This window comes from Pangasianodon hypophthalmus, chromosome 22 (assembly GCF_027358585.1).
Source record: "Pangasianodon hypophthalmus isolate fPanHyp1 chromosome 22, fPanHyp1.pri, whole genome shotgun sequence".
In the NCBI taxonomy this organism is placed as follows: domain Eukaryota; kingdom Metazoa; phylum Chordata; class Actinopteri; order Siluriformes; family Pangasiidae; genus Pangasianodon; species Pangasianodon hypophthalmus.
The window spans coordinates 12,220,327-12,233,745 of NC_069731.1; the positions used below are offsets into that span (position 1 = coordinate 12,220,327).

At 38.0% G+C, this 13,419-nt stretch overlaps 1 protein-coding gene across 3 annotated transcripts in view; it reads right to left on the reverse strand.

Annotated features, from left to right (window-relative positions):
• Window positions 1-2,007: 2,007 nt before the first annotated feature.
• The window catches only part of tmem108 (transmembrane protein 108), a 71,065-nt gene continuing 59,653 nt past the window's right edge, over window positions 2,008-13,419 (reverse strand). For all 3 annotated transcript variants that reach the window (XM_034298062.2, XM_026937929.3, XM_026937928.3), the window contains 3 exons: window positions 6,057-7,280; window positions 5,697-5,851; window positions 2,008-3,665 (listed from right to left, as the gene is read on the reverse strand). In XM_034298062.2, coding sequence (XP_034153953.2) covers window positions 3,549-3,665; window positions 5,697-5,851; window positions 6,057-7,280 — 1,496 coding nt within the window. In that variant the 3' untranslated portion in view covers window positions 2,008-3,548. The remainder of the gene's footprint in view (window positions 3,666-5,696; window positions 5,852-6,056; window positions 7,281-13,419) is intronic.

Here is a 13,419-nt window from a genome sequence, read left to right on the forward strand (position 1 = left end):
CTAATACTCCACTAGTCCTGAAGGAAACCACCCTGGCCGTCCCTAAGGCAAGGAACTAATACAACTAATATTTTCAGTCTAAACAAACAAAATATTAATGAAAATAAGAGGAATAGGATGATGGGATACAAGATATATTGATTTTCAATCAAGTATTAGAACTGCTGGTTCAGTGCCACAGTACAATGATTTTGTGTTTAAGTGTAGTTAAATTTCTTACTGAAATAATGATAATCTTGCAATTCAAAAGGCAGCTCAAATATTCTCTAGTTCAATTTAAAAAATTAACTAAAATACAGTCAACAATGCTATCATTGACATTTGAAACACCAAATAATGCAGTAAATTTATTGCTGTAGTGTTATAAGTCATATACCGGTGTTACTGCAAAGCATGTGGTGCAATATGCGATATACTTAAATGAAATGCAAAGAAATTTGCAATTTACTGATTATATATGTATACATATCAGCCAAATATATATATTGTGCCGCCAAACCGGTTGAGACCCATCCTGGCATGGACTCCACAATACTTCTGAAGGTGTGCTGTGGTATCTGGCACCAAGACGTTAGCAGCAGATCCTTTAAGTCCTGTAAATTGCGAGGTGAGGCCTCCATGGATTGGACTCGTTTGTCCAGCGCATATCACAGTTGCTTGATCGGATTGAGATCTGGGGAATTTGGAGGCCAAGTCAACACCCTGAACCCTTTGTCATGTTCCTCAAACCATTCCTGAACAAATTTTGCAGTGTGGTAGGGAGCATTATCCTGCTGAAAGAGGCCACTACCCTTAGGGAAAATCGTTGTCATTAAGGGGGCTACTTGGTCTGCAACAATGTTTAGGTAGGTGATATGTGTCAAAATAGCATCCACATGAATGCCAGAACCCAAGGTTACCCAGCAGAACGTTGCCCAGAGCATCACAGTGCCTTCACCAGCTTGCCTTTTCCCATAGTGCATCCTGGTGCCATCTCTTCTCCAGCTAAGCAACACACACACACACACACACACACACACACACACACCCGCTGTCCACATGATGTACAAGAAAATGTGATTCATCAGACCAGGTCACCTTCTTCCATTGCTCCATGGTCCAGTTCTGATGCTCACTTGCCCATTGTCAGTCAGTGACAGGGCACCAAGACATAAGGATCTTCTTGAGTTACACCATTTGAAATTGTTAGTTTAGCCGAGTAAACTAAATGGTAAACTTTTAGTGGTAATCTGTAATAATGTGTTCATAACAGTTTCGCTAATGTCATGCCAATTCATAAATAAAATTCTTGATAGGTTCTTCAGTCAATTTATATCCAAGTACCATCAGTTTGAACTTTTTAGTCTTGGCACAAAGTGCTACGTTTGGTAGAAATCCAACACCGCTCATCACTCTGAGAACACCATCCCTTTATTAAAGCATGGTAGTAGTAGCATTATGTTGTAGAGATCCTTTTCATCGGCAGGGACTAGGAAATGGGTCAAGGTTGATGGCAAGATGGATAGAGCTAAATATAGGGAAATCATAGAAGAAAATCTGTTCCACTCTGCAAGAAACTTGTTCACCTTTCACCTTCACCTTCCAGGATAATGACACTACGCATCTGGACCAAGAATCTGAATGTGTTAGAATGGCCCAGTCAAAGCCCTAACTTTAAACCAATTAAGAATCTGTGGCAAGACCTGAAAAATTGTTGTTCAACAAATGTCTATTTCTTTGTCTAAATGTTGATTAACCTTTGTGTCGCAATAAAAATAACATTAAATAAATGGAATTTTGGCAAAAATTCCAGTTAAGTCCATTTTAATTCCAGGTTGTGAAACTGCGAATCAGATTTCATGCTTTAAGATTCTGAAGCTTATGGCAAGAAAGGTGTACAAAAACTATTATATGCTCTGCAAACTGAGGCTAAAACTAGTCTTCTTAATATGGTTAATAGCATACATTTCAAATGCCTAAGAAAATGGTAATGACTATTGGGACAGAAAGGAGACACAAAACACCATAAACCATTTTTTCTTTTATTGCTCAGCAGTTAAAAAGTACAGTGTATGTGCTACAATAAAAAATAAGTTGAAAATGTGATTCTCTCTTCTAATAACTCTGTAAAGCAGTCAGCAATAAACCCAATATCCCTCCTATATATCCTTCCTAAATGTAAAATAAAAATAACAGGATGATAAAAGATTTTTTAAAAAAAAAAAGGATAAACACAGACAATTAAACAACAGAAACTGTTACTGAGCTGACTCAATATGTGGTACATTTACTGAAAGACTGACTGAATAACAATATGTTCATACATAAGCTCAAAGTAAATATTGCAGTATAAAATATTTTCTCTGATTTGATCACTTATTCTAATACTTTTACTCTATTACATCCAGTGTTTTATACTCATAATCATCCAGAAAAAAACTGTACAATACAGCAATAAACACCAGAGGAGAACTACAGAGTGACAACTTTTGGTCTTATTCTTTCAGCATAAAACAATGCAGTCCAAGATATGACAAACTTCAGTGCTCACAATAAAACAATTTTAAAGGCAGAAAGACATACACAAACAGACAAAAGGGCTTCTTCCTTCCTCACACTATGAAGCTTTCCTATCCTTTTTTAAAAACAACTGCTTTTTTGTCATGAGGGATCTGAGACACATCTACCACCACTTTCTGAGTTAATAAAAGTGCCACTGTATCCAAAAAAAAAAAAAAAAAAAGCATGTAAGGATACAAAATTGACCAACACAGCTAAGCTTAACAAAGCAAGCTAATAGTATCATGTGTTAAAAATATGAGATTTGTAGGAACAATTTCAAACACTGGCCTCCATGTTTAATTAAGAGATGCTGTAACATATAATATGATCCCTAATCTATCACACACACACACACACACACAGATGTATAAACATGTGTGAAACCAGACATGTCACATGCAACTGGACACAGAAACACAGTGCTGTCTACAACAGGACTATAGACTTTTCGAATAGTCCCTGCGCTGGTGACTCATAAGGGCAAAAACTCAAAATTTCCTCGATCTCATGACATACCAAGCTACTACATCTCTTCCAATGATAATACAGGGATTAGGTACCTCCCTGAACCCAGGCACATACCAACTGTCATCTGCTTTTGCATCACCTCACACACAGGCAATTCAAGTTCATCAGGCTTTTAAGTTTTTAAGTGTTTTGGGTAAGATCACACACATCTTTACAGCATACATTGCATTGCTTTATATTCCAAGCCACTTGAACACCACAGAAACCACACACACACTGCTTTTATCCAAAAAAGACATAAAAACCCTTATCACAATTAAGCATCTGTAGAAAATGTACATCAGGAAAAAAATATGCAAGGGGGCTTACCCTTACAGCAAGAGTGCTCTTAATTCATTCATTTGTCTTTTTAAACTTGTCTATATATCTTATATATAAAGCTCAGTCTCTGAAGATTCACCAAATTATATATATATATATAAAAAAAAAACCTTTGAGAAAGAAAAAGAAACAGACAAGCTTTGATAATGGTGACAAGCTCAGATGTCAGAGGCCTTGTCTCTGTTGATGAAGAGAGTCTCTTGGCAGAAAGGGTTAACCAGCACTACACCACTGTCGCTGTAGTCACCATTAGGGGGTAGGCATGTCTCCCGCTCCTGAAATATATGAGTTCAGTTGTCAGTGATGAATCACACTCTTGCATTTAAACTCAGGGGTGTTAACTGACATGGCAGATTGTGTCTGATTGGCATTTATCACAGAAATGAGGAATGGCAGAATGCTACACATGTACACATAGCCTGGCAATGATTGAAGAAGCTCTCCGGATAAGAATATAGAAGGGAAAGATGACGGCAGCATATACTAGCAGAGAGCGATACAAGAAAGAAACAGAAAGAACTAAGAAGGCAAGTCAGATAGCAAGAGATTCAGTGAAGGGAAATTGCAAATAAAGGGGCAATAATATAAACACTGACCACAGACAAGCTGGAAAAGAAGGATTGCTCAAGAAATGAGTGAAATGTGTATTTTACAGATATTACTGATAGCTAAACACTAGGTGGAGCTAGAGACCAGTCAAATATTACAGTCCCCAAAAGCAACCTCGGTCTGTTCACTTGCAGCATTTGTCAGTTTGTGGTACACAACAAACATGCCACAAAATTAATCGCTAAAATACACTACATGGCCAAAAGTATGTGGATATCTGTCCGTCACATCCATATGTGGTTCTTCCTCAAACTCTTACCACAAAGTTGGAAGCACACAAATGTATAGAATGTCTTGGTATACTGTAGATTTCTCTTCATTGGAACTAAAGGGCACAAACCTGTTTCAGCACGACAATGCGCCTGTGCAAGGAAGAACTCGAGCTGCCCGAGCCCCGACCTCAACCCCACTGAACAGCTTTGGGATGAATTTTAAAGCTGACTGCGCACCAGGACTTCTCACTTGACATCAGTGCCCAACCTCACTAATGCTCTTGAGGCTGAATAGAGAAATCCCCATAGCCACATTCCAAAATCTAGATGAAAGCCTTCCCAGAAGAGTGTAGGCAGTTATAACAGAAAAGGGGGAACCAACTCCACGTTAATGCCCATGGTTTTGGAATTGGCACATATGGGTGCCCAGTGATTCATAAAATCAGATTCCACTCTGATAAGGTGGTACACCATGTGATATAATTTAATGCTGGTGGAACAAATCTTTATTAGAATAAAGAAATATAAACGTGTCACAACAAACTCCTAAAGATAAACTGTGTTTAATTATTGTGCTTAGATTAAGTGTTCTGTTAAATTCTAGACTAGCAATCTTCACTATCTAACAATGCCTAACTTGGGAGTAGCACTGAACCACCTGGGGAACCAGTGATTAAGTGCCATGGACTTAATAGCAAGATTTTGATCCGGGTTCTACCAGTTCTTTGGTTCACATCAAATCAACATTGCAAGGGAAAGTCAACTTTGCTATATGGGACTCTAAATTGATGCTTGAATACATAACTTTAGCCAAGTACTATGCACTTGTACTGTGTACTCGATTATACCCCTGTAGCTGTACCAAAAAAAGAGGAATTCCCAGCAATCAAACGCAGACTGCAGAGAAGTCAGTATGTCTGACGCGCAGAGGTGGAAAATTTATTGCACTTCATTACTATTCTTAAGTATAATTTTAAGGGATGTATAATTTTACTGTTAAAAAATATATACATTACAAATTTCAAAAATATATTTTCTTTTGCCAATCAAGTTTGATTATATGCATTTCAAATTTATTTATGAACTAAATTTAACACATCTCAACAAATCCATATCAATCTGTATGAAAACCACAACCAATCTACCACAGTTACGTTACTTAACTTAAATAGACAGGATCTCATGAAAGATCAGCATGAATTTAAACAAAAATAATGTGATATTTTCTGATTTGATTTAATTTCTAACACAACACACCTGATGTTAAGGGCTTAACAATTACACAGCTTTTAATTGTGTGTGATTAGGAAAAAAAGTTGTGTGTGATTAGCAAAAAAGCATAGCATAGTCATGTCTATAGCACTTTTTTAACCTCTTTAGTCACGAAACTGGTTGTTTCACCTGATTTCATTAATATTAAAAGACTAAGAAAGGATGTAAGTAGGAATGTGTAGTTCTAGGTGTAAAACTGGTTGTTAATCGTACATCAACAGTTTCCAGTGGCAGTATCTCGCGAGGGAGCTCCACAGCATGGCGATTGAAGTAGTCCATGGTGATGGTGTTGTTCCAATAGCTCAGGTTGTTCTCATGGCTGGTTGACTTCTTCTTCTTTCTCATGCAGCACACTGTCAGCAGCACAGCTATGAAGGAGAAGAGAGCCAACAATCAACTGAGAATTCATACCAATTGCATTCTGGCTACAGGACATATAATTTTGGGCCATTAGACTGAGTGAAAATGATAAAGCCTGAAAGGCCGTTATTTACAATGGAGCCAATGGAGTCAATAAAGCCAATTAGTATAGTGAGTGGCATCCAATGGTCAAATATAATGCCAGATACTCACAGCAGGAGGACACAGGCACACTGATGGCAAGCACCACCCATACAATGTCCATTTTGGTCAGGCAAATAGTGGCATGCTTTTCGGCTGAGTCAAGATCAGGGCCTGATTGGTTCCCTGAGCCCCAGGGCCCTCGAGGAGTGGTAGGCAGTCTACTCACATTTGTTCTCGACAGAAGCTCGGGGGCGCTTGAATTTTTGAGGGGGGGAATATTCAGTGATGTAACTAAACTGACATTAATGGAGCTGGTGCCGGTGTCTGTTACATTACTCTGGGAGGAGAAAGCATCACTGGTTACGTTAACAGGCGTATTTGTGCCACCTAATGTCTTTGCTGAGCTGCTGTCCAGAGTAGCCACAGTGGAAGTAGGGAAGGTAACGTCATTTGTTTCCACGTGCGCAGTTGTGCTGAGGGAAAAATAGGTGGGCAGAGTAGTGGGCTGCAGTTGTGACGGGGACACGGGCACCGTCCCCGTAGAGCTTTCAGGAAGACTGGCAGTATCACGCTGTTTGATGGAATGAGCATGCTGCCTGAGGCTTTTCTCAAGTGCCATAGCAGGGATGGATAACCATGATGACATCACTGAAGAGTAAGGGTAACTGGGGTTGGTTGGCTCTTCAACACTCATCCCTTGGGTGTTATCAGTGGACCTTACGTGCTCCAAATCATTTGTGGACCTTAGTCGGGAATACTCAGTTCTTTGAAGCCCAACAGCAGCAGGGGCCACATTAGAGTCTGACTCTGTAGATACCTTCTGCTTTCTACTGACCATCCCAGGTTGGTTCATTATGCTCCTTGGCCTCCTACTGATATATGAAGGCTTTATGGCCAGGTTCCCAGAAATAGTACTTGAATTCCACACCATGGATGGTCCAATGATAGATCCGGAGCTGGTTCTGTTAGACTCAGGTCCAACAGGGATCTGGAACCCAGTTCTGAAGGGATGGTCTCTTGATTCAATACTAGGCATTGGACTTGGTCCAAAGCTAGTCTTGACTGTGGTAGTGTGATCCAGGTGAGGTATCAGCAACTGGGTCAATGTCAGGGCAGACACTGGTACATTGGGACCTGTGAAAGTGGGCTGGCCACCAGTACTAGACCCCTTCCACCAGCCAGGTGGGTTTGGCGAATGTAACATGGAGACAAGGCTCCGTGGTGCCCAGCTCGGGGAGAGCTCCTCTGCAAAGGATACCAGCTTCTCTGGTACTGACAGGATCAGAAGAATGCCTGAGGGGAATGGGGAGAGAGTGGTAAAATCAGAGAAACATAGGGAAAAGAGAGTACATGCTTAATTAAAAAGATTGATTATTCATGTCATTATTAGTGACGCTGACATTGAGCTACATTTAAATTTGACAATTTTATATTGTATATATCTTTAAGGCTATATGTTTAAGCTGTGCTAAATTCGGCAGTATCATATTTAATGGCAGATGTCTTTCTTACAGCTGCAGACTCCTAGATAGCACATCCACATTTAAGCTGGCTGTGTACTCAAAGGAAAAGGTGTTTTAATGCAAAAACACATCTTTTGAGCAAGGCAGCGGTTTTATTTCTTCTTTCGTTCTAAAACCTCCCCATGTTTATGATTGGTCATGAAAGCAGCAGGCAGAGTACATCTCTGCGCTGCACTTGTGCCACTTTCACTGACACCACTGCTGTTCTTTATTTGTTCTCTGTTCGTCAGGATTGCTAGACATGTTACAAAAGATGAGTAATTCACTGATACACAGCATAATACATACAGTATATTCAATAATGTACAGAGCTAATGTTGAGAATAGGAACAGGGAGTGTGTGCATTGTATGCTCCCAACCCACAGGCAGACAAATCATTTAACCAACTTTAGGTAGGAATTGCATTAGAAAAAAAGAATGTCTTCTTAGACTCTTACACTGACGCATGCAGAAATAATAAGATATCAAAGATATAATGATATGAAGAAATGTGCATGTACAGTAGCTGGAGATTTTTATGTAAGATTACTTAATCCTACATAAACCAAACATTACTTATACAGTTTATGTCAGATTTTAACATCCATTTCAAATTTGGGTTTCGCTGATTGACATATACTACCATCTTTTACCTATGTCCATTTCTGTGTTCTCAGAAAAATTCAGCTGGCAGTGATACACAGCAGTCTTGAGCAGTAAGAAACGTTTTTGTAGTAGGAAACTAAAACTAAACATTACTATGTGTAGTTTTTTAAAAAGTATTTTAAAGTAGGTTTATGCTGTATCGCCAATGGTCTTAATTTTTAGCTACTGTGTTTCTGACATTCTGTGTACTGGATTTTGACTGGTAGTATTATTTAAAACTGTGTGCTTTGTGAAATTAAATGCATATTATGATTTTGTTTGCTAGAAGAAGCTATGACTTGTGGAGAAATGAGTGCTAGCATTAACTGAGGTTAGCTAGGGCTCCAAACTGGCTCAGGGAATTAAAGTAAAAGCCAGAAATAAATGGTATATTGCTAGGAACAAAGATGCAACTAAAAATGTTATATCTTCCCTCAAATTTTCCAAATGATACTGGATCATCACGTCTTGGCTGATTTCATTCAGGGTATCATTTTGCTATCTCAGGCTGTAACATTACAAGGCTTCGGTTACTGGATAAAAAACTAGGTAAAATAAACTTATACAAACCAAATCAGAGATCACCCTTTCGTTTTCAGTCAAATGGCCATTCAGTATTTATTCTTAATTATTTGGTGGAAAACAATAATTCAATTTTAATAGCCATGCTTATTTATGCAGGTCAATATTAAAGTTTAGTATTAGAATAGTATTCATACTCTTTTCACTGAAGAACTTTGTTTGATTTTCTATTAAATACACTTTCTCATCATCATTCAACAAAAGTATGAAATCTATAAATATTTTATTTGTAATATTGAACTTTAACATTGACCTGCATAAATAAGTACAGCATGGCTGTGTGACTGAAAATGGAATTAATGCACTGTACGTTTTCACCTCATTATTGCTTGCCACCAGATAATTAATAGTAAGTACTGAATGGCCATTAGATTGAAAACAAAAGGCTGGTCTCTAACTTCTGCACAGTACTGTATATAACTATAAACATTTTCTCCACATACAATCTCGTTAAGTGATATTATGCATTAGACAGCTAGCCAAGCCTGTTCAATGTTGCACTGCACTTAATAAGAGAATAAGAGAAAAACAGCTTAGTTAGCTAAGCCAGACTAGGGGTGGGCATTTGGACTAATGAGTTCATTTTGTAGTCAAGCTCTCAAACACGAGAAAAGGTATTCGATTATTTGATATTTAAAAAGAACAGTCAAATAGACATGTATGTGCAATATTTTTTTCTGCTATACTTTACAGCCTCAATTCAACAATCAAAAGAGATCATTTCTAATTAAGCATAAACTACTTGAATATTAATATATAAAAATGCTTTTTATGCATTTTAGGCATGGAGGCAGCAGTGCCGTTCAATATATTTTTAAGCATTACAATTTTTTTTTATAATTTTTTTTTATTAACTATTTCATTATACTAGGCCTACATACAGACTACAATAAAAGGAATGGATTTTTTTTTTTTTGGGTCCAACTGCTTTACAAGGCTTATGATTTTTTTTTATTCTCTGCCCTGATGTTCTCTAACGTTAGTAACTAAATAACTGAAGCATAAAACACCTGAATTACATTTTGCTGTACAAATTTGAAATATTTTTTTCCCCTAACAGGTTTGTCACCACAATAAAATAACTGGGTGCCACCTGGCCACCCGACAGTAATAAAAAAGATATGAGAAAAAGATTTTTACTGGTGCTACACCACATTAAAAAAGTAGAACGCACTGGCTGGCAGTGAGGTGTTACCATCGTGAGTCTACAGAAGTTACAAAGGATTCTTCTAAGTCATCATTACAAGGATGTTACGAGGATTCGGCAGAATATTAATATCTTTTCCTAAACCCTGTGTGTTTGTAGTGTCTCAGTGGTGGTACAGGTTTGAATACATTATGATGATATTCTATATAAAGAGTATAATAGATTATAACTGAGCAGCATAACCCAGCCCAAGGTCAGTTTTTCTAGGACTTCTTGATAAGATGTAACAAACAGAAGGCAGACCTCTACATCCATTTATCACCTAATAAGTGGCAGACAGCACACAACGCTGTTGCTGGACATAATTGTTTTTGTCCCTTGAAGCAAAACAGAGCTGGAGAAATGTTATGAGGATTAAACGCTGAGTGTGTTCATACACAAACAGCAACAAAATATAACAGGGGTCTCAAACACCAACCTAAATACCAGGACGTACGACGTGTTTTCAAAAAATTATATCCTAGCAAGTGAAAATATCTTGAATATGGGCAAATGTATCTAATATTGCTTATGATGACATCATTATAAATCAAATAAAAGATTATACACCCAGTTTTTCGATGATTTTATACGTTAAAAGCTTTACATTTTCTTATTCTATTGGCAAATAATTTTGCTTCTAGAAGTAAATGCTTAAAATGAAAAAAATTATCTGCCAATAGAACAAGAACAACTATTTCAAGCCTGAAATTAGTAAAAATGTCTAGAAGTAGGTTTAATAATCTTATATTTGGTTTACTCTAAACATATAATAGGAAATACTGTAACTATATTCAAGATATTTTCACTTCATAAGATGTTGTTTCTTCATGGAGCATGAACTTCCTGCAGAACAACATAAAATCAAATTTATAAAACCAACAGTAGGAGACAGCTAACAAGTCTAGTAATAGACCCAGTTACTATAAACCTTTAAATGGAAGTCACATAGTCTAAGACAGGGGTTCTACAGCCAGGGACCCCTTCAAGCGTAAAAACAATCCACAGACCCCTCAGTACAGATTTATTTTGAGAGCATAATCCAATATTGGTTGGCACAGTGGGTGGCTTTTCCAACTCACAGCACCAGGGTCCCTGGTTCGATCCTGAGCTCAGGTTACTGTCTGTATGGAGTTTTTAGGGCACTCCGGTTTCCTTCCACCTCCCAAAAAATGCTGGTAGTGGACTGGTTACTGGTGTGAATGTTTGTATGGTGCCCTTGGATGGACTGGCGTCCCATCTTGGGTGTATTCCTGCCACACACCTAACGTTCCTGGAATAGCTTCCAGATCCACCATGACCCTGACCAGGATAAAGTGTTTACTGAAGATGAATAAATAAATGAATTGAATGAAGGAAGTGAACACATTTTTATTAAATTGTTGTTAGCTTACAGATTTTTTTATAAGCCTACTTGTTAATAAGTACCAGTCAAATAAGCTAATAATGCCAATAACTCAGTAATAATGATAATTATAATAAGTTTGATAATGGGGGGATTGTGATTTCCACAACTGTAACAAAATGTAAAAAAAAATATGGATCACCTGGATATGCTTCATGGACCCCAGTTTGAGAACCGTGGGCTTGAGCAATTGGAGGTCACGTTAGAACATGTGTAAAAGATATTTAGGCGATATTTCTTTTTCAGACTATATGAGCCAATTACTAGGCATAATGAAATGCTGTCTCTCACCTTTGGACACATATTTAATTTACTGTAATGAATTTAATGTTGTTTTCGAAAATGTCCTCTTACGTCACTCCAAATATGGGAAACAGAGAAACAGGAGAGCTGGTATATAAGCGGGAGAAGAGAATGTATTTTTCTACATAAGTGGAGCTTGTGCTCTCAAACGTACAGCCAATGTTCCACAAAGCAAGAGACCAGAAATGGAGAGAGAGAGAGAGGGAGAGTTACACTGAAACGTGTTGAAACATGCAACTACATCTGAAACAGTAGTTTAAATTCAGTGGCTTCTGGACACAAGAGAACTGAGAGAAGCAATCTAGAAGGCTTTGAATGACATCCTCATTTTACAAGCGTTACTGTGAATCTCTCTGTATAGACGGAAGCACTTTAGAGCAATTAAAGGAACACACTCACTCACACACACAGACACACACAGACATGCGTGGGTTCATACACATCCCCAAAGCCGTGACCCTGGAGTTAGGCTATTGTTTAATCGAGATCCCTCAGTTGCTATGGAGACCAAGCCTTGACTCTCAGAGAAGTAGAGAGAGTGAGAGAGAGGAAGATTTGATGAACAGGAGAAAAAACATTTATGGAAGATGGTGAAGAAGGAGTAAAGGCTAATAATGTAGTATATGGCATAGAATGCAGCAGATGAATACATGCCCATGCTGATGCTATTATAGCCAATATTCTGAACAAGAAAGCATTCTTGTAAGACACAAAAAGCTGTACTTTATAAAAGGTTATGCTCTAATCGTGCTCATATACGTGTCACACATTCCCATTTTCATATTCCCTTTTATTTTTAATACCCACTTAATACTTCTCTGAAATGTACAGTTTTTTTTTCTTTTTTTTTTTTTGCATGATGAGTAGTATGACCGTGATAGGCTGATTGCACATAATAGGAAATTTTATTATGCATGCAAATGTAGCCACTCCAGAGGAAACACTTGAAAGAGGGATGAACTCTCTAGTGACCACAGAATTTAGAGAGCTGAGCTGAGATTAGGCTGTGAAATCCTTTCCCAAAACAATTTATGCTGATGCTACAGTGCAATTTTATCTGTTATATCCACTGGAACAATATGTAATCCTTTTCCTTTTAGAATTCCAGCTTTACATCAGGTAACATCCAACTCTATTTTAGCTCACACACACCTTTGTATTGCATTACTTCTTCCCCACCCTTGGGAAAAAAAATTATAGAGATCCATAGAGAGTCCACTAAAGACTAAACACATTATTAAAAGCCCAACTCTCTAATTGAGCACTTACACACAATACTCTCACACAGATAAATTCTGCAATGTGTGTATATATTTCTCTCTCTCTCTCTGTGTGTGTGTGTGTGTGTGTGTGTGTGTGTGTGTTGGAGTCCTATTTACAGAAGCTGTCAGGCTGGTAATACTTGAAGCTGGGGCCAGGTCTGTAGCCAAGAGATAACACACAAACAAGCAAGGACGATTTAAAATGACCCCCCAAGCCTCACCGCCACCCTGTCCACCCCTGCCACCTACAGTAAAGAAAAGAGAATGAGCTCCATTTTAACCTTCACTCCTTTCACCCGTATAAGCACATTACTTTCTGACTATAGGTGAAGAAACCTACCACCATTACCAACACATATCAGTAACCTGCTGCATCAGTAAGAGTTTACATTTATTCATTTCATGTATTCAGGGTATCAGGATTAAGTCCATATAGAGATTATATATAGAGAATGTGCAGTCAAATCTTCAGCGACTTGCAGGTTAGATTTTTAACATTTTTGCTTTTTTGGCTGAGGTCTGGGGGGCACAGTGGCTTAGGGTTGG